The 21,524-nt window shown below is 40.2% G+C and overlaps 1 protein-coding gene across 5 annotated transcripts in view; it reads left to right on the top strand.

The window, feature by feature from the left end:
• Positions 1-21,524, top strand: part of CWF19L1 (CWF19 like cell cycle control factor 1) — a 34,347-nt gene that overhangs the window by 5,156 nt on the left and 7,667 nt on the right. For 3 of the 5 annotated variants that reach the window (XM_047760654.1, XM_047760655.1, XM_047760657.1), the window contains exons 5-10: positions 2,023-2,237; positions 4,714-4,832; positions 7,234-7,318; positions 9,450-9,590; positions 10,526-10,640; positions 11,944-12,023. In XM_047760654.1, coding sequence (XP_047616610.1) covers positions 2,023-2,237; positions 4,714-4,832; positions 7,234-7,318; positions 9,450-9,590; positions 10,526-10,640; positions 11,944-12,023 — 755 coding nt within the window. Of the gene's footprint in view, positions 1-2,022; positions 2,238-3,176; positions 4,833-7,233; positions 7,319-9,449; positions 9,591-10,525; positions 10,641-11,943; positions 12,024-21,524 lie in introns of those variants that run through there. The other 2 variants (XM_047760656.1, XM_047760658.1) reach the window with 2 other exon arrangements.

Here is a 21,524-nt window from a genome sequence, read left to right as displayed (position 1 = left end):
TTGTTTTTCACTACTTTTGTCCTTTTTCTTTTTGCTTTCTAGGGCCACATCTGGGGCGTATGGAAGTTCCCAGGCTAGGGCTCAAATCAGAGATGTAATTGCCAGCCTACACCACAGCCACAGCAACGTGGGATCTGAGCTGAGTTTGTGACCTATACCATGGCTCATGGCAGTGCCCACCGTGTGAGGCCAGTGATCGAACCCACAACCTCATGGGTACTAGTCGGATTCATTTCCGCTGCTCCACAGCAGGAATTCCGCTTTTGTCCTTTTTCTGATTTCAGGTCCATTCTTTAATTCTAGGTTAAAATTGTTCCTTCATAACCCCCTGAAACTTAGCGGTTCTTTAAAAAAATCACTATCAAATTTTGCTTTTCTTCTCCATCTTTCCCCTTCCCTCCACCATGGTCATTCAACTCATTTTTTTCTAAAATGGCTCAACTGCTCTTCATAGTCCCTCTCTCTTGGTCCTTTTTTTTTCTTTTTTCTTTCTTTTTTTTTGTCTTTTTTGTTGTTGTTGTTGTTGTTGTTGCTATTTCTTGGGCCGTTCCCGCGGCATATGGAGGTTCCCAGGCTAGGGGTTGAATCGGAGCTGTAGCCACCAGCCTACGCCAGAGCCACAGCAACTCGGGATCCGAGCCGCATCTGCAACCTACACCACAGCTCACGGCAATGCCGGATCGTTAACCCACTGAGCAAGGGCAGGGACCGAACCCGCAACCTCATGGTTCCTAGTCGGATTCGTTAACCACTGCGCCACACGGGAACTCCTCTTTTTTTTTTTTTTTGTCAAATTGGAGTTGTAGCCGCCAGCCTATGCCAGAGCCACAGCACAGCTCACGGCAACCCCTGATCCCCAGTCTGCTGGGCAAGGCCAGGGATTGAACCCGTAACCTCATGGTTCCTAGTCGGATTCATTAACCACTGCGCCACAATGGGAACTCCTTGGTCTCTCATTTCTTTAGGAAGCTTCTACATTTCTTTTGCTGTAAATGCTTCTTTTATGGTTTTTTGTTAGTATGCGTGTTCTTTTTTATCAGTGTGTATGTTCCTTTATTCTTTATTATTCTTTGTTAGTTAATATGTGTGTTCCATTATGAGTTAGTATGGGAAGTGCCATTTGAGAAGAGACTCAGTAGGTAAAAGGGAGGTGAAAATTGATGGAGCAAGGTCTTTGAGGCAACAGGAGGGAATAGAATCAAGGGCACAAGCCAGGAGTAAATTTAGAAGATGGCAGCATCTCTTAATTTTTCCCTAGTAGTTGCCTTTTCTGAATGTTTTCCTTCATTTTGGAAGCTTCTGCCTTCATGATTACAAGAGTACATCTGTTCTACACTATCGCTTAGTCAGAACTGCAATTATTTTTTCTTCTCATTGCCTCTCCCTGTGTCCAAGTTCTCGATATCTTTTAGTCCATATAGAGTCTCTAGAAGGCAGAAGGCCATTTTCTTTTTCTTTTTTTTAAATTAAAAAAAATTTTTTTTTGTCTTTTCAGGGCCCCACCCACAGCATATGGAGGTTCCCAGGCTAGGGGTCGAATTGGAGCTATAGCTGCTGGCCTACACCATGGCCACAGCAACTCAGGATCTGAGCTGCGTCTGCGACTTACACCACAGCCCACAGCAACGCCGGAATCTTAACCCACGGAGCAAGGCCAGGGATTGAACCCATGTCTTCATGGATGCTAGTCGGGTTCGTTAGCCGCTGAGCCATGACAGGAACTCCAGAGAGCCATTTTCTTAATCAGTGCTTCCCAAGTGTTTTCATTTGTCATGCACTGGGGACAGTCAGGCTGAACTGTGGGTTCCAGCATCCAGTGCGTAAGGGCTGCTCTTACTTACTAAACAGGAGGACTGTTGTAGCATCTAGCATTGAGACCTAAGAATCGGAAGTGGGGCTGTAGGGGAGTTTAGAAAAGGCAGGGAGGTGGGACAGTTGGAGCCTAAGGAAAGAGATTCATCACCAGAGTGACATTTCATTCTGCAGTTTGACTAAAACTTGTACATTTTTCTTTTAATCCAGGTCGTAAAGGAATCTTCACTGGAAGCTCGGGGCTGCAGATTGTGTACCTCAGTGGGACAGAGTCCTTAAATGAGCCTGTCCCAGGTTACAGTTTTAGTCCCAAGGATGTGTCTTCCCTGAGAATAATGCTGTGTTCAACACCCCAGTTTAAGGGTGTTGATATCTTACTCACATCCCCATGGCCCAAGTATGTGGGGAACTTTGGGAATTCTTCTGTGAGTAGTGTTTGTTCAGTTGGAATTCCTAAAAGCAAATTGCAGTGGCTTAATATGAACTTTTTCTTGCTCTTTATATGAGTATTTCAGCTCTTAGTTCCTTTCAGTAGAAATCTTTTTTTACTGTATTTTTTCTGGCTAAAGCCTTATCAGCTAACCAAAGCAAAAGTTGATCTTATGAAAGCATGATTCACAAATAAGATTGGTGAAGTCTTTTTTGCTTTTTAGGTCCATATTTGTGGCATATGGAAGTTCCCAGGCTAGCGGTTGAATCTGAGCTACAGCTGCTGGCCTGCGCCACAGCCACAGCAGTGCTAGATCCCAGCCACATCTGCGACCTACACTGCAGCTTGTGGCAGTGCCAGATCCTTAACTCACTGAGTGAGGCCAGGGATTGAATGCACATCCTTATGGATACTAGTTGGGTTCATTTCCAAAGCCACAACAGGAACTCCAAGATTGGTGAAGTCTTAATTATATATGAATGTTTTTAAAAAAATTACCCTTTCTTAAGCTTCTTAATATTTTTTGAGGGGTCACTAACTTTCAGTGAAAAGATTTATAGCTAGTGGCAGCTCCGTGGTTTTATTTCCCCCTTTTTATTCCAGATTATATCTTTTTGGCCATCAAAATATTTTAAAAGAGGAAATCATGGGATTGAGGCTAGTCATCTAAAGTTGGGAAACAGAGTTCCTGTTGTGGCTCAGTGGTAGTGAACCTGACTAGTAACCATGAGGATGTAGGTTCGGTTCCTGGCCTTGCTCAGTGGGTTAAGGATCTGGTGTTGCTATGAGGTGTAGGTTGGCAGTTGCAGCTGCAAGGTAGCAGATGCAGCTCGGATCCTGTGTTTCTCTGCCTGTGGCATAGGCCTGCAGCTGCAGCTCCAATTCCACCCCTAACCTGGAAACTTCCATATGCCACACGTGTGGCCCTAAAAAGCAAAAAAAAAAAAAAAAAGTTAGGAAACACTATTTTGAAAACTTAGTACTTCTCTAATGGGAAAGATTTAATGTTGGAATGTGTTGGAGCATACCATTGCATTTGATATAAATATTTTTATAAGCAATGTAGAAGAGCTTGTACCCCAGGTTGGTGAGTGACAGCTATCATGGGGAGCTACTTTTATGGAAATAGCCTAAGGAAGGCCTTGAAAAGTTGTATGTGAGGGCAGAAGGCATCAGCTGAGCTTCCTTGAAGGAAAATGCAAGAATCCATTTAGGGACAAATTTCAATTCCTAGATGCAGAGTAGTCAGTGATGATCCAGAAAAGGGCCTTGTAGACCACTCTGTACCAACTTTAGCACAATGTGTCCATGATCAGAAAGGCCAACAAAATACTTGGCATTGTCAAGATATTGAAAGGAGAAGGGAAAATGGTCTCTTTCCTTTCTGCAAACCCATGGTTATTCTTCCATTAGAATACAAGAGGCATGCTGGTTGCAGCACAGAGAAGATATAGCAAAACTCAGAAAGATCCAGAGAAAGTCTGCCTTAGTGATGATGGAAGGGAAAGAGACTTGTGATATTCTGTAAGGAAGAATAAAAAGAAGGAGGCTCTTTCATTATGGGGGTGCTAGAAAAGTTAACCATTTTTGACTAAAGTTGATTTTGATGAAAATTTATAAGTAATCATATAAGATATTTGTAGAGGAGAAAACAACATAGTTCACTAGTCTCTATTACTACACTTAACCTCAAAGCCAAATCCCCACTCCTCAGCAGAAACTGGAGGAGGCGAGCCTAAGACAAAAGGAAGTTTTTGCTTTACGTAATGAAAAATTAACTTTGGTAATTTCTTTATTTACAGCCAGTATCTCTTAGAATGAAGTTCATAAATAATGTTATGGATGAGAGATCACATAATTTGTTGTTAATGGAAGCTAGGCATGTTCTGGGAACAAGCCTAAATTTTCACAAACTTTATGTTACAAACTTTGTAATAAGAGCATGGTTATGTCCTTCCACAAAACACACCTTCCTTGACTGAAGCAAAATAAAGGATTATACGCTTATATAATGAAGTTCTTGAATATTCTATGCCGAATACTCTATAGGTCCTAGGGACCCTGAAAGCTCACTTTTAATTTTGATTTTCTGCAATGACTGTGACTGTATCATCAAAACACAGGAGCACAACAAAGCAAATTATGGAAGCACCATCTGGGCTCCAGAGAGAGAGTACTTACTTTTCAAAAAAAGATTTTAATAAACCTTGTATTGCATCTTAGTATAGAAGAGTTATCTTCCCTTTTAACTTCTGATTTCCACCAATTCCTATTTCTGCATTCACATTAGCCCAGTTCCCTATATTGTTTGAGATTTCTCTGAGGGCCAGAAGTATGGATTTCATGATGCGAATCCTACTTCCCACATTGTAGCCTCGTAAAGATTCCAAAGACATATCACTGTGTCTTACTTCTCTGCATTTCTTGATAACTCCTAGGTCTGTTATGATGACTGAGTTTCCCTTTACTAGGGAGAAGTGGATACCAAAAAATGTGGCTCTGCTTTGATCTCCAGTCTTGCCGCAGGCTTAAAACCCAGATATCATTTTGCTGCTTTGGAAAAGACCTATTATGAGAGGCTTCCATATCGGTGAGTAGCATTTCATTCTTAGTGGGTTTTTGAAGAATTTACCTTGGATTTTTTGTGTAAACTTTTCACATTCATTTTGGCCACGTGACATCTTAATTCCTTTTAGTTACTCTGGCATGAAATCGGTGACCTTCAAATCATTCCTGAGTTTGGTTTCCTAATTTAAAATACAAGGAATTAGACAATATAGAGCCACTGAAAAGGTTGAGGGTCTGAGATTACAGTACTTTTTAATCATTGCTTGATGCTTCAGTAAGTCCTGTTTTGATCAGGTTAAATAGTACTCTTTGTATAGTCTTAAACTTAGTGTAATCACCTAGGAAGTATTTCAATTCGGATAAAAAAAAAACTTGGATCAAGTCTCTGTCTCTCTCTCTTTTCATATAGTTTGGAGGTTGATTTTTTTTTTTAAAGGATGAAAATAAAACCAATGTTTTATAAGTAATAGAGCTAGGTAAAGTTAATTCTCAAAGATCTTCAGTGTAAAGGGCGTGGATAATCTCTAAAATGATTTATAAAAACTTTTTTTTAAATGCTAAAGCAATGTATGTGTTGCTGAAAGTAAAAAAAAAATATAGGTGAGCAAAAAGAGGAATATAACCTGCCGTTTCGTTATAATCCTGCAGCCTAAGATATATTCATAGGTACTCCAGATTTTTCTTTTATATCTCCGTATATACATTCCAGAAAAAACTTTGTTCTCTAAAACCATGAACTGAAAACAGAAAGGTTATAGGAACAAGCAACTCAAAATCTGTTTAACTTTTAAGGGTACGAATATACATTTCTCTGAAGAACATAAACTAGTGGTCAGTAGGCACTTGAAAAGATGCTCACACATCATTAGCATTAGGGTAATCCAAATCAAAACCACAATGAGATAGTACTTTTCACCCCTCTAGGATGGCTATAATCAAAATGGCAAATAATGAGTTTTGACCAGGATGTGGAGCAATTGCAACCTCATACCCTGCTGGTGGGAATGTAAAATGGTACAACTGCTTTGCAGAACTGTTTGGCATTTCCTAACCATATGTCTCAGCAGTTCCACTCCTACACCGAGTGAAATGTCAACATAGGTTCCCATGTACACAGTGGTCATAACAGCATTATTGATAATAGCCAAAAAGTGGAAATGACCTAAATATCCATTACCTGATGAATGGATAAATAAAGAGTGGTATGTATATCCGTTCTGTGGGATGTTATTCAGTAAGAAAAAGGAATGAAGTACTGATACATTGCTACAACATGGGTGAACCTTGAAAACATTGTTCTATTTTTTTTTTTTCCCCTAGGGCCGCACCTGCGGCATGTGGAGGTTCCCAGACTAGGTGTCTAATCGGAGCTGTAGCTGCCAGCCTATGCCACAGCCACAGCAAGTCGGGATCCCAGCCGTGTCTGTGACCTACATGACAGCTCACGGCAACGCTGGATCCTTAACCCACTGAGCAACCTCATCATTCCTAGCGGGATTTGTTTCCGCTGCGCCACGACGGGAATTCCAACATTATTCTAAATAAAAGAAATGCCGCATATTATATGACACAAAATACTGTATGATTCCATTTATCCATAATGTCCAGAATAGGCAAATCCATATAGAGAGAGACTACTTGGTTGTCAGAGGTTAGTTGGAGGGAAATGGGAAATGACTGCTAATAGATACAAGGTTTCTTTTTTTAGGTGATAAAAATGTTCTAAAATTAGATTGTGGTAGTGGTTTAATATATATGAATATACTACAAACTGGTGAATTGTACGGTATTTGAATTAGATCTAATGAAGCTGATAAAAAAAAACCCCAGCAAACCAAAAACCCTTACAACTTTGTAACCAGAGCTGTAACAAACCCCCTTAACTATCCATAATAAACACACTTAACATTTTTTTCTATGAAACATAGACAATGTGTTTTTATATTTTTCCTAACAAAATGAAATCATACCATATATTACTATTTGAAGCATGTTTTTTCCATTTAAAACTCATTTCTCTTTGGTTTTCATTTTAGCTTTTTATTACGCAGAAGAGAGAATAGTATAATGAACCCACCTGAACCCATCACCTAGCTTCAGCAGTTATCAGCATTTTTCCAGTTTTCCAACTCTTCTAACCAAAAGTTGGAGTTTTTTGTGCTTTTCAGATATGCGATCTTATTTTTTCCGAATAGCAGCCCTGGGAAGTAGGGATGATGATTCTCCTAGACGGTAACATCTGAGATTGTTAACTCATGGTGATGGACTCAGGACCTGTGCTCTCTCTCTCTCTCTCTCTCTTTTTTTTTTTTTTTAAGGACGTGAGCTCTTTTCATGGCTCCATGAAGTCTACATATTTCATAACTGCAGATCAGAGGTAAAGTTAGTTGATAGTAACCTGTTATCTCTCAAATATATTATAGAAATCACATCGTTCTGCAGGAAAATGCACAGCATGCCACCAGGTTCATAGCTCTGGCAAATGTTGGAAATCCAGAAAAGAAAAAGGTAAATTTTGAGTATTTGGTGTTTGGTTAGTGTTCATCATCTGCCTGATAAATGTTCCACTTGCCCAGTTTAGCATTCAGGTCTTGTCTTCTCCCCAGCTGCAATGACCCAGCATTTTAGTAACTTTACTCTTTGTAACGATAATGAAAGGTCCGGTTCTCTTGGGTCCTTTGTAGAAGATTTTAGAATAGGGTTTGGAGAGAGAGGCCCAATGGAACAAAGGCAAAATTTCAAATGAGTGATGCTCCTTTCTTCCCACATCCATGTGCTTATCTCTATATTTTTCATGAGTTTGACCTCAGATGGCGCTCTTGCTTTGATTGCTTCTCTCTCTCTTTTTTCTTTTTCCTTTTTTTTTTTTTTTGAGGGCCATTCCCAAGACATATGGAGGTTCTCAGGCTAGGGGTGGAATTGGAGCTGCAGCTGCCAGCCTACACCACAGCCACCACAACACCAAATCTGAGCTGCGTCTGCAATCTACACTGCAGCTCACTGCACTTTCAGATCCTTAACCCACTGAGCAGGGCCAAGGTTTGAACCCATGTCCTCATGGATTCTAGTTGGTCTCGTTATCACTGAGCTGCAGTGGGAACTCCACTTTGCTTCTTTTAGCAATTTCATTTAGCAGAAATATAATCTTCTCAAGGATTTAACCCAAGCCTTCCTTGGCTTTGGGAAATCTTAGTGATGCCTGGAATCTGTCTGTGTACTGGAAAACAGTGCAGGTGAATGAAAGAGAATATACCAGGGAAGTATGCTGTTTTTCTCACTTGCTTGAGAGCGTTTCTGATTCTTTAGGGCTGAAAGCATGATATTGTGAATTGGGAGAGCTAAAAATTAGGACAGTCAGTCAAGTGGGAGAAATAATCTGAAGACTAGTAGTTCCCATCATGGCTCAGCAGTTAACAAACCCAACTGGCATTCATGGGGACTCAGGGTTCGATCCCTGGCCTCGCTTAGGTGGGTTAAGGATCCAGCACTGCTGTGGGCTGTGGTGTAGGTTGCAGACGCGGCTTGGATCCCGAGATGCTGTGGCTGTGGTGTAGGCCAGCGGCTACAGCTCCAATTGGACCCCTAGCCTGGAAACCTCCATATGCCATGGGGGCAGCCCTAAAGGACAATCATCATCATCATCATCATCATCATCTGAAGATTATCACACTGTAATATGCCATAAACTGTGCACATGCAAAAGATAAGCCAATACATATTTTGTTTTTTTCCATAATACCTTAAGTTTTTAAGCCCAGTGCATTCTTTTCAAATTGCAATTTGTAATTTTTTAAACTGCCCTTTCAAGACTGAGTGTCACGCACAGTATTTATAGTCTGTTGCTTTACTTTCAGGGACATGTTAGCCTGAGCCCTAAGCAATGTGTACTTCACTCAAAGAGTATGCACATTTTAAAATTTGGCAAGTATTATTAAATTCATCTCAAAATTTTGTTTCAGTTTACACCCTACCAGCAGTGTATGAGTCTGTTTTCTGTCTACATTCTTAATGAGTAGTGTCACATTTTTATAAAGCTTTAGCCATCCTGATAGAAGATTGTGTATTATCATAAATTAGTTGCATTTCCTTGACCAGTAGTGAGGTTAGGCATATATTCACATCTTATGTAAAGTTTTCAATATCTGTGCCATTAGTCCAAGATTTAGATAATCTCTGTGAATATTTACTTCTTTGCTACTAGCCCTTAAGAAAATTTATCAGCATATGTACCAGAAATTGTATCAAGTCAGAGGGAAACATTAACTTGTCCAGTTTAGTTTTCATTAGAAAAAAATGGCAATGCAGCGATTCTGTTGACAAAGTGCACAAAAATAAAGGACTGAGAGACAAACAATTTGGTTTATGGAGCAAGTCCCCCTGGGCCTTGCAGTGATAGTTGTTTTGTGCAAGGGCTTGGCTTTGATTAGTTGCCTGTTATTTCATCAGTCCTTGGTTAGCCCATGCAGAGCTCACTGAAATGGCATTGCTACAGATTCTCTGAACCATAGGTAGGCTGGTTGCTGCTCTTTAATCTTACTCAGTTTCTGAAGCTTTATGTGAAATTTTCACAGTAAGATAGGTTAATTACATTTACATAATAGTATTTCCTTTAATATTATTATGTTATTCTTCTTCAAAGTATCTTTATGCATTCAGTATTGTTCCCATGAAACTAATGGATGCAGCAGAACTGGTAAAACAGCCTCCAGATGTCACTGAAAACCCTTACAGAAAATCTGGGAAAGAAGCATCTATAGGAAAGCAAATTCCTGCCCCTGAGGTATGTTCTGACTGAGAGGAGAGGTGCATTCTCTGGGCAGGATTGCCCAATACAGGTGTTCTTTTCCTGGTTATAGTGTAGTTCATAAATCAAGTTTAATCCCTAGAATATAAATCTTTCCCCCCACTTTGGGAAATCAGGAGATGTTTAGAAAGCCTTAGTAGATTTCAAGGAAGCTCAATTTTTTTTTTTTTTTAATTGTAGTTTGGGGTTAACAGTTTCATATTTTAAGTCTTTCTTGTCTAAACTTTGTTCATATGTTGGGGTTACACATGTAAATCTTCCCTTGTTTAAAGGTAATTCTCTGTTCTTTTTAGGCAAGATCTAACTTGGTAGCAGTGTAATCTGTGATTTTATAATGAGTGGTAGTAGGTAAATAAGATTCACTCTGAAGAAATTTCTCTTTTTTCGGCCACAGCATGTAGAAGTTCCCGGGCCAGGGATCGAACTCACGCCATAGCAGTGACCCAGGCTGCTGCAGTGATAATACAATACCAGATATCACTTAACCCTCTGTGCCACAAGAGAACTCCTCTCAGACTTTTTTTCTGAGCAAACTTCTTATCTTTTTTATTAAAACTCAGAGTTGTTTGACCTATGAAATTGTAATACTGCACAATGGCAGAGAAAGGAGAAGGAATTTGTGTAGGTTCATGCTATTCTGTTTTTTGGCAAGAATCACTGTCTAACCTGCATTTTAATTTGCATTTCCAAAGGGATGAATTTGGTGGTAGCTTGGATAGGTGTTGAGAAGTATAACCAAGAGTCCAGGCATCAGGACTGGAAAGATACTTTTCTTCTCCAGAAGAGGCAGAAAGGGTTGGAAGGAAAGATAGACATGACATGGCAGGAATGCTCCCTTGAGTATGCATGGTTGGCTACTTGTTTATAGGTTAGTTTAATAACATTTACTCTTCTACCTTTGACCATTCCAGGAAGAATCAGCCTGTCAATTTTTCTTTGATTTAAATGAAAAGCAGGGAAGGAAGCGTTCATCTACAGGCAGAGATACTAAGTCTTCTCCTCACCTGAAGCAGCCTCGCAAACCTCGTAGGTACCTTCGTTCTAGAGGCCTCTGATGTAAGCAGTGGGTCTTGTTTGGGCAACAGCATTGCTAAGAGAGCCACTTCTGGCAGAAAAAGATTGTACATTGAGTCATTAGGACCAAGAATAAAAACAAAGGAATGTAAAGATGGCCTGACTTTGAGGCTGTCTGAGGCTATTTCTGTAAGAACTGTGGAAAAACTCATTTTCTTAAAAAAAAAAAAAAATATAGGAGTTCCCGTCGTGGCGCAGTGGTTAAAGAATCTAACTAGGACCGATGAGGTTGCGGGTTCGATCCCTGGTCTTGCTCAGTGGGTTAAGAACCCAGCGTTGCAGTGAGCTGTGGTGTAGGTCGAAGATGAGGCTCGGATCCCGAGTTGCTGTGGCTCTGGCGCAGGCTGGTGGCTGCAGGTCCAATTAGACCCCTAGCCTTGGAACCTCCATGTGCCGTGGGAAGCGGCCCTAGAAAAGGCAAAAAGACAAGAAAAAAAAAAAGAAAAAGAAAAATCATTTTCTTTATGTCTGTAAAACATGAGGTTAGGATCCTATAAAACCAATGTAGATTTATGAAATGATAAAGTAATCAAACTGATAGAGAAGACGGCGTTGTTTCATTGAGATCCTCTTTCTTCACCTTGTTTCAAAGATGAAGAAGCTGACTTTGGGAGGGTGAACTTACTCCCAAGCTAGCTAGTGACATGGCTGGAACTAGAATTGAGGCTCCAGACACCCAGTTGAGTGTTCTTTAGTTGTAACCAGTTGCCAGTTTACATGTTTCTTTAGTCAGTATGTGGTTATCACTTGTGGATCACTTACCTGTGGATTGGTTACAAATTTAGAACTTTTTTTTTTTTGCTTTTCTATGGCTGCGCTTGTGGCATATGGAGGTTCCCAGGCTAGGGGTCCAATTGGAGCTACAGCTGTCAGCCTACAGCCACAGTCACAGCATCATCAGGTCCAAGCTGCTTCCGCGACCTGCCCCACAGCTTATGGCAATGCTGGATCCTTAACCCACTGAGCAAGGCCAGCAATCAAACCTGCAGCCTCATGGTTCCTAGTCTGATTCATTTCCACTGCACCACAACAGGAACTCCAAAATTCAGAACTTTTAATAGAGGTTTAATTTCATTGATAATAGTGATGGGGCTGGGGTCCTAGTGGGAGCACAGCAGACCTAGCCTGTTGGGGCAGTGCTGGGTGCATACCAGTCTTTGCAGGATACAAAGATCAGACAAGGCTGGTTTCTGTAGGGTCATTATGTGCTGGGGTGCTGGGACCGTAATAACGTTTTTCCTTCTTCCACATGAAGCTCAGCCTCCAGGACCCTGCTGGTTTTGCCTTGCCAGCCCTGAAGTGGAAAAGCATTTGGTGGTCAACATTGGCACACATGTGAGTTATTTCCATGAACAGGAGGAGACACCTGTTTGTTTCCTGTTAACCTCACTGAGTCATAATTTACATATCATAAAATTTATCTGCTTTAAATGTACAATTCCATGATTTTTAATAAGTGTACTGATTGTATAACAACCGCATAATACAGTTTTAGAATATGTTCATCACTCCAGTAAAATTCCTCATGCCCATTTACAGTTCAGTCCCAGGCAATGGCTAGTGTACTTTCTGTCTTCATTTCTGTCTGGATAATTCATATAAATGGAATCATACCTTGTATGGTCTTTGCATCTGGCATCTTTTACTTAGTATACTGTTCTTGAGGCTCATTCATGCTGTAGCATTTATCGGTTTTCAATTCCCTCTCCTTGTCAAATAGTATGCCATTGTATGGATAGACTACCTTTTATCTATTTATCAGTTGATGAACACTTGAGTTTCTACTTTATGGATATCGTGTGAACAAGAAATATTTTTTCATTTCTTTTGGATAGACATCTAAGGAGTGGAATTGTTTGTAATTTTATGTTTAACTATTTAAGAAACTGCCAAACTATTTTCTACAATGGCTGCACCATCTCATTTTCCCACCAGCACTGTATAAGGATTTCTGTTTTTCCACATCCTTGCCAGCATTTTTTATTTTCTGTCTTTTTTACCATCGCAGCTATAGCAATCGTCCTGTGTTTTAGTAGAGCCGGTTTCTCAAGGCTCCTCTCTCCATCCGTCCTCTGTGACAAATAGGTATGGCTCTTCTAGGGTGATGCTTTTTATGAAATTCTTTTTTTTTTTTTTGGCTTTTTGGCTTTTTGCCATTTCTTGGGCTGCTCCCGAGGCATATGGAGGTTCCCAGGCTAGGGGTTGAATTGGAGCTGCAGCCACCGGCCTATGCCAGAGCCACAGCAATGTGGGATCTGAGCCACGTCTGCAACCTACACCACAGCTCATGGCAATGCTGAATCCTTAACCCACTGAGCAAGGCCAGGGATCGAACCCACAACCTCATGGTTCCTAGTTGGATTCGTTAACCGCTGCGCCACGACAGGAAGTCCCGAAATTCTTTTTTTTTTTGATGATTTTTATTTTTTCCATTATAGGCGGTTTACAGTGTTCTGTCAGTTTTCTATCGTAGAGCAAAGTGACCCAGTCCACATACATATATACATTCTTTTTCTCACATTATCCTCCATCATGCTCCATCATAAGTGACTAGATATAGTTCCCAGTGCTGTACAGCAGAAGGAATCTTGAACTTAATGTTTTTAGACCATACTGCTTGGGGGTGATGAGTTGCTTTTTTGAATTACTCACTATTTAAAACAGGGATTTCCTTTGTCCCAAAAAGGGAGTCCTTTGTTGCCTATACACTCATACTGAGTTAAAAATGTTGAATATTCTTTTCATACCTTTTTGTGTGTGTATGTGTGTGTGTGTGTGTGTGTGTGTGTGTGTTTGCCTTTTCTAGGGCTGCTTCCTGCGGCATATAGAGGTTCCCAGGCTAGGGGTCTAATCAAAGCTGTAGCCACCAGCCTACGCCAGAGCAACAGCAGTGCGGGATCTGAGCCACATCTGCAGCCTACACCACAGCTCACGGCAATGCCAGATCCTTAACCCACTTAGCAAGGGCAGGGATTGAACCTGTAACCTCATGGTTCCTAGTCGGATTCGTTAACCACTGCACCACAACGGGAACTCCAGATATTCTTTTTCTATCTTTAGATTTAGAAACTTGGGTTGTTTTTTGTTTTCAGCCATACCTGAGGCATATGGAAGTTCCCGGGCCAGGGACTGAATCCTAGCCACAGCTGTGGCAATGCTGGATCCTTAACCTGCCGCACCACAGCAGGAACTCCCTAGAAACCTGAGTTTATTTGCCTAGTAGTAGAGGATATAGCTTCCTAATGACAGGAATGCCCATATCCTCATTCCTGTTTTGGTTATCTGAAGACCCAAGATAATAATTGTAAAGTTGCTTGGTAAGCACTGAATCAGACTGTGAGAAACTGGATGATCTTTTTTTTTTTTTATAATTACTCAATGAATTTTATTATATTTATAGTTGTATGCTGATCATTACAACCCAATTTTATAGCAATTCCATCCCAAACCCCCAGTGCATCCCTCCACCCTTCAACCTGTCTCATTTGGAAAACATAAGTTTTTCAGTCTGTGAGTCAGTATCTGGTCTGCGAAGAAGTTCATTGTGTCCTTTTTTTAGATTCCACATGTGAGTGATAGCGTATGATGTTGATGTCTCATTGTCTGACTGATTTCACGTAGCATGATAATTTCTAGGTCCATCCATGGTGCTGCAAATGCTGTTATTTCTTTCCTTTTAATCACTGAGTAAGATTCCATTGTGTATATGTACCACATCTTCTTTATCCACTCCTCTGTCAATGGACATTTAGGTAGTTTCCATGTCTTGGCTATTGTATATAGTGCTGCAGTGAACATTGGAGTACATGTATCTTTTTGAGGCATGGTTTCTTTTGGATAGATGCCCAGGAGTGGGATTGCTGGATCAAATGGTAATTCTATGTGTAGTTTTCTGAGGAATCTCCATACTGTTGCATCAGTTTACATCCCCACCAACAGTGTGATAGGGTTCCCTTTTCTTCACACCCTCTCCAGCATTTATTGTTTGTAGACTTTTTGATGATGGCCATTCTGGCTAGTGTAAGGTGGTACCTCAGAGTGGTTTTGATTTGCACTTCTCTAATAGTGATGTTGAACATCTTTTCATGTGTTTTTTGGCCATCTGTATGTCTTCTTTGGAGAATCATCTGTATTCATCTGTTTAGATCTTCTGCCCATTTTTTGATGGGGTTGTTTGTTTTTTTGGTATGGAGCTGCAGAAGTTTTTTATAAATTTTGGAGATGAATCCCTTGTCAGTCGATTCACTTGCAAAGATGTTCTCCCATTCTGTGGGTTGTCTTTTTGTGTTGTTTAGGGTTTCCTTTGCTGTGCAGAAACTTTTCAGTTTGATTAGATCCCATTTGTTTATTTTTGTTTTTGTTGTCATTACTCTGGGAGGTGGATCTGAGAAGATGTTGCTGTCGTTTATGTCAGAGAGTGTTTGGCCTATGTTTTTCCTCTAAGAGTTGATAGTATCTGGTCTTATATCTAGTTTCTTTAATCCATTTTGAGTTTATTTTTGTGTATGGTGTTAGGGAGTGTTCTAATTTCATTCTTTTCCGTGTGGCTGTCCAGTTTTGCCAGCACCACGTATTGAACAAGCTGTCCTTTCTTTTTTTTTTTTTTTTAATTATTTATTATTATTTTTTTCCCACTGTACAGCAAGGGGGTCAGGTTATCCTTACATGTATACATTACAATTACATTTTTCCCCCACCCTTTCTTCTGTTGCAACATGAGTATCTAGACAAAGTTCTCAATGCTATTCAGCAGGATCTCCTTGTAAATCTATTCTAAGTTGTGTCTGATAAGCCCACGCTCCCGATCCCTCCCACTCCCTCCCCCTCCCATCAGGCAGCCACAAGTCTCTTCTCCAAGTCCATGATTTCTTTTCTGAGGAGATGTTCATTTGTGCTGGATATTAGATTCCAGTTATAAGTGATATCATATGGGATTTGTCTTTGTCTTTCTGGCTCATTTCACTCATTAGGAGGTTCTCTAGTTCCATCCATGTTGCTGCAAATGGCATTATGCCATTCTTTTTTATGGCTGAGTAGTATTCCATTGTGTATATATACCACCTCTTCCGAATCCAATCCTCTGTCTATGGACATTTGGGTTGTTTCCATGTCCTGGCTATTGTGAATAGTGCTGCAATGAACATGCGGGTGCACGTGTCTCTTTTAAGTCGAGTTTTGTCCGGATAGATGCCCAAGAGTGGGATTGCGGGGTCATATGGAAGTTCTATGTCTAGATTTCTAAGGTATCTCCAAACTGTTCTCCATAGTGGCTGTACCAGTTGACATTCCCACCAACAGTGCAGGAGGGTTCCCTTTTCTCCACAGCCCCTCCAGCACTTGTTATTTGTGGATTTATGAATGATGGCCATTCTGACTGGTGTGAGGTGGTATCTCATGGTAGTTTTGATTTGCATTTCTCTTATAATCAGCGATGTTGAGCATTTTTTCATGTGTTTGTTGGCCATCTGTCTATCTTCTTTGGAGAACAGTCTATTCAGGTCTTTTGCCCATTTTTCCATTGCTTGATTGGCTTTTTTGCTGTTGTGTTGTATAAGTTGTTTATATATTCTAGAGATTAAGCCCTTGTCGGTTGCATCATTTGAAACTATTTTCTCCCATTCTGTAAGTTGTCTTTTTGTTTCTTTTGGGTTTCCTTTGCTGTGCAAAGCTTTTCAGTTTGATGAGGTCCATGGGTTTATTTTGCTCTATATTTCTATTGCTTTGGGAGACTGACCGGAGAAAATATTCATGATGTTGATGTCAGAGAGTGTTTTGCCTATGTTTTCTTCTAGGAGTTTGATGGTGTCCTGTCGTATATTTCAGGTCTTCAGCCATTTTGAGTTTATTTTTGTGCATGGTGTGAGGGTGTGTTCTAGTTTCATTGCTTTGCATGCAGCTGTCCAGGTTTCCCAGCAATGCTTGCTGAATAGACTTTCTTTTTCCCATTTGATGTTCTTGCCTCCCTTGTCAAGGATTAATTGACCATAGGTGTCTGGATTTATTTCCGGATTCTCTATTCTGTTCCATTGGTCTGTCTGTCTGTTTTGAGACCAGTCCCACACTGTTTTGATGACTGTGGCTTTGTAGTATTTCTTGAAGTCTGGGAGAGTGATGCCTCCTGCGTGGTTTTTGTTTCTCAGGATTGCTTTGGCGATTCTGGGTCTTTTGTGGTTCCATATAAATGTTTGGATTGTTTGTTCTAGTTCTGTGAAAAATGTCCTGGGTAATTTGATAGGGATTGCATTGAATCTGCAGATTGCTTTGGGTAGAATGGCCATTTTTACAATATTGATTTTCCCAATCCAGGAACATGGAATATCTTTCCATTTCTTTAGATCTTCTTTGATTTCTTTGATGAAAGTTTTATAGTTCTCGGCATATAGGTCCTTTCCCTCCTTGGTCAGGTGTATTCCGAGGTATTTGATTTTGTGAGGTGCAATTTTAAAAGGTATCGTATTTTTGTATTCCTTTTCTAATATTTCATTGCTGGTATACAGAAATGCAACTGACTTCTGAATGTTAATCTTGTATCCTGGTACTTTGCTGAATTTATGAATCAGTTCAAGTAGTTTTGGGGTTGAGTCCTTAGGGTTTTCTATGTATAGTATCATGTCCTCTGCATACAGTGACCGTTTGATCTCTTCTCTTCCTATATGGATGCCTTTTATTTCTTTGGTTTGTCTAATTGCTGTGGCTAGGACTTCCAAAACGATGTTGAAGAGCAGTGGTGAGAGTGGGCATCCTGTCCTTTCTTCATTGTATATCCTTGCCTCCTTTGTCATAGATGAGTTGGCTGTAGGTGCGTGGGTTTAATTCTGGGCTTTCTATCCTGTTCCACTGATCTGTATTTCTGTCTTTGTGCCAGTAGCATGCAGTTTTGACGAGTATTGCTTTGTAGTATAGTCTGGAGTCCGGGAGCCTGATGCCTCCAGCTCCGTTTTTTTTTTTTTTTTTTTTTCTCAGGATGTCTTTGGTGATTCTGGGTCTTTTGTGCTTCCAAACAAACTTTAAAATATTTTGTTTGAGTTCTGTGAAAAATGTCCTTGGTAATTTGATAGGGATTGCATTGAATCTGTAGATTGCTTTAGGTAGTATAGTCATTTGGATAATATTAACTCTTCCAATCCACAAGCATGGTTTATCTTTCCATCTATTTGTGTCATCTTTGGTTTCTTTCATCAGTGGCTTATGGTTTTCAGAATACAGGTCTTTTGTCTCTTTAGGTAGGTTTACTCCTAGGTATTTTATTCTTTTGGATGTGATGGTAAATGGGATTGCTTCCCTAATTTCCTTTTCTGCTTTTTCATTGTTAGTATATAGAAACGCTGTTGATTTCTGTGTATTGATTTGTATCCTGGGACTTTGCCAAATTCGTAGATGAGCTCTAACAGTTTTCTGGTAGCGTCTTTAGGATTCTCTAGGTATAGTATCATGTCATCTGCAAATAGCGATAGTTTTACTTCTTCCTTTCCAATTTGGATTCCTTTTCTTTCTTTTCCTTCTCTGATTGCTGTGGCTAGGACTTCCAGAACTATGTTGAAGAGTAGTGGGGAGAGCGGACATCCTTGTTTTGTTCCTGATCTCAGCGGGAATTCTTTTAGCTTTTCACCACTGAGAATGTGTTTGCTGTGGGTTTGTCATAGATGGCCTTTATCATGTTGAGGTAGGTTCCCGTTATGCCCACTTTCTGAAGGGTTTTTGTCAGAAATGGGTGTTGGATTTTGTCAAAGGCTTTTTCTGCATCTATTGAGAGGATCATATGATTTTGATTCTTCAGTTTGTTAATGTGGTGTATCACACTGATTGATTTGTGGATATTTAAGAATTCTTGCATCCCTGGGATAAATCCCACTTGATCATGATGTACAATTCTTTTAATGTATTGTTGGATGCGGTTTGCTAGTATTTTGCTGAGGACTTTTGCGTCGATGTTCATCAGTGAAATTGGCCTGTAGTTTTCTTTTTTTGTGTGGTATTTTTGTCTGGTTTTGGTATCAGGGTGATGGTGGCCTCATGGAATGAGTTTGGGAGTGTTACTTCCTCTGCAATTTTTTGAATAGTTTCAGAAGGAGAGGTGTTAGCCCTTCTCTAAATGTTTGATAGAATTCGCCTGTGAAGCCATCTGGTCTTGGACTTTTGTTTGCTGGAAGTTTTTTACTTATTTTTTTATTTATATTTTTTTCCTTTTTTTTTTGTCTTTTTGTCGTTTCTAGGGCCACTTCCACGGCATATGGTGGTTCCCAGGCTAGGGGTCGAATCGGAGCCACAGCCACTGGCCTACACCACAGCCACAGCAACTCGGGATCCGAGCCGCATCTGCGGCCTACACCGCAGCTCACGGAAATGCCAGATCCTTAACCCACTAAGCAAGGCCAGGGATCAAACCCGCAGGCTCATGGTTCCTAGTTGGATGTGTTAACCACTGAGCTACGACAGGAACTCCCTTGTTGGAAGTTTTTTAATTATAGTTTCAACTTCAGTACTTGTGATTGTTCCATTCGTCTTTTCTATTTTGTCTTGGTTTAGTCTTGGAAGATGGTACTTTTCTAAGAATTTGTCCGTTTCTTCTAGGTTTTCCATTTTATTGGCATATAGTTGCATATAGTAGTCTCTTATGATCCTTTGTATTTCTGTGATGTCCGTTGTTACTTCTCCTTTTTCAGTTCTAATTTTATTGTTTTGAGTCCTCTCTTTTCTTCTTGATAAGTCTGGCTAAGGCTTTATCAATTTTGTTGATCTTTTCAAAGAACCAGCTTTTAGTTTTGCTGATCTTTTCTATGGTTTTTTTCATATCTATTTCATTGATTTCTGCTCTGATCTTTGTTATTTCTTTCCTTCTGCTAACTTTAGGTCTTGTCTGTTCTTCTCTAGCTGCTTTAGATGTAAAGTTAGGTTGTTTATTTGAGCTTTTTCTTGTTTCCTGATGTAGGCTGGTATTGCTATAAACTTCCCTTGTAGAACTGCTTTTGCTGCATCCCATAGGTTTTGGAGTATTGTATCTTTGTTGTCATTTGCTTTTAGGTGTTTTTTAATTTCCTCTTTGATTTCTTCAGTGATCCATTGGTTGTTCAGTAGCATGTTGTTTAGTCTCCACGTGTTTGTGTTTTTTTGTAGTTTTTTTCTTGTTGATTTCCAGTTGTATAGTGTTGGAAAGATGCTTGATACGATTTCAATTTCTTAAAGTTACCAAGGCTTGATTTGTGGCCAATCCTAGAGAATGTTCCATGTGCACTTGAAAAGAATGTGTATTCTGCTGCTTTTGGATGGAACGTCCTATAAATATCTATTAAGTCCATCTGGTCTAATGTTTCTTTTAGGGTCTGTGTTTCATTGTTGATTTCCTGTCTGAGTGATGAGAACTGGATGATCTTGAAGATGACTTTTTCAAGTTATGGAAATTCTGATGAACTATGTGTGTCTCGTAGTAAAGTCACTTTATTTCAGATTTCCCCAGATATTATTCCTTGAGAAGGGCTTGATTAGTTATTAAATAATCCTAGTTTTTGATTCTCATTCTTCTGGGATCCACATAAACCATTATCCTTCTTTTTCATTCAGTTAGAATGAAAAAAGCTTAATTTTTAGGGTTACATTAGCACTCTATTCACTCCTGACTAGAATTGGTTATTTCCTAAGATTTCTGAGGGAAATATTTATAGATCATTTTTAAATTTTTATTTATTTATTTATTATTTTTAGGGCCACACCTGTCCCATGTGGAAGTTCCTGGGTGAGGGGTCAAATCAGAGCTGCAGCTACAGCCACGGGGGATCTCAGTCACATCTGTGACTATACCTGCAGCTTGCAAAACACTGGATCCTTAACCCACTAAATGAGGCCAGGGATTCAACCTGTGTCCTCATGGACACCATGTTTGGTTCTTAACTTGCTGAGCCACATAGGAACTCCCAGATCATTTTTTAGTATATGATGCTTATGCAGACAGATACATTCATTTGTTTTTCATTAATTTATTTTAATTTTGATTTCTGAGAGTGACCTTTTCCTCAACTTATCCCGACAATCTGAGGGCCCTTCCTGTGGCCTCGTATAGACTAACTGGAACCTCAGTGTCATCTTACACTCTACGTGATATGCTCCCCTGCCATTGTTGTTTCAGACTGAAAAATCCCAGTCATCTACTTTTAATTTTTATGTCTTTTTTACTGGCACACTCCTGTCTCTAGGGGGAGCATAAATGGGGTCAAGGTCTGTGACATGGTTGTGGATGAAGTCTTCAGTGGAAAGAAAAGCAAACTTGAAAAGCTCTGTTTTGAGTTCCCTTTGTGGCTCAGTGGTTAATGAACCCGAGTAGGATCCATGGGGATGCAGGTTCATACCCTGGCCTTGCTTTGTGGGTTAAGCATCCGGCATTGCTGTCAGCTATGGTGTAGGTTGCAGATGTGACTCTGATCCTGCACATGGTGTAGGTGGCTGTGGTGCAGGCTAGCAGCTGTAGCTCCAATTGGACCCCTAGCCTGGGAACCTCCATATGCTGTGGATGTGGGCCTAAAAGCAAAAAAAAAAAAAAACTAAGCCAAATACAAAGGAAGAAAAGCTCTGTTTTTTTCACAGGAATGCCCTTTTTGGATTATCTCTCTTGGACCTTGCTTTCTTCCTTTAATTAGTTTATGCCATCTTTCTCTCCCATACAGCTTGTATAGTAAGATGGGCTTCAGACTACCATCTGTTTTGGAAGTTTCAGATGGTTCAAAATTCCATGTAGGGGAATTTGGATTGGGTCACTTAGCTCCATGCTGCTCTGGGCCTCCTGGAGAGATGACATTTCCTTTCCATTCGAGTTCCTATTGCCCAGGGTATCTGGCTCAGGGTATG

This window comes from Phacochoerus africanus, chromosome 15, assembly GCF_016906955.1.
Source record: "Phacochoerus africanus isolate WHEZ1 chromosome 15, ROS_Pafr_v1, whole genome shotgun sequence".
In the NCBI taxonomy this organism is placed as follows: domain Eukaryota; kingdom Metazoa; phylum Chordata; class Mammalia; order Artiodactyla; family Suidae; genus Phacochoerus; species Phacochoerus africanus.
The sequence above is the reverse complement of the archived record's forward strand: the minus strand, read 5'-3'. Positions and strand labels throughout refer to the sequence as shown.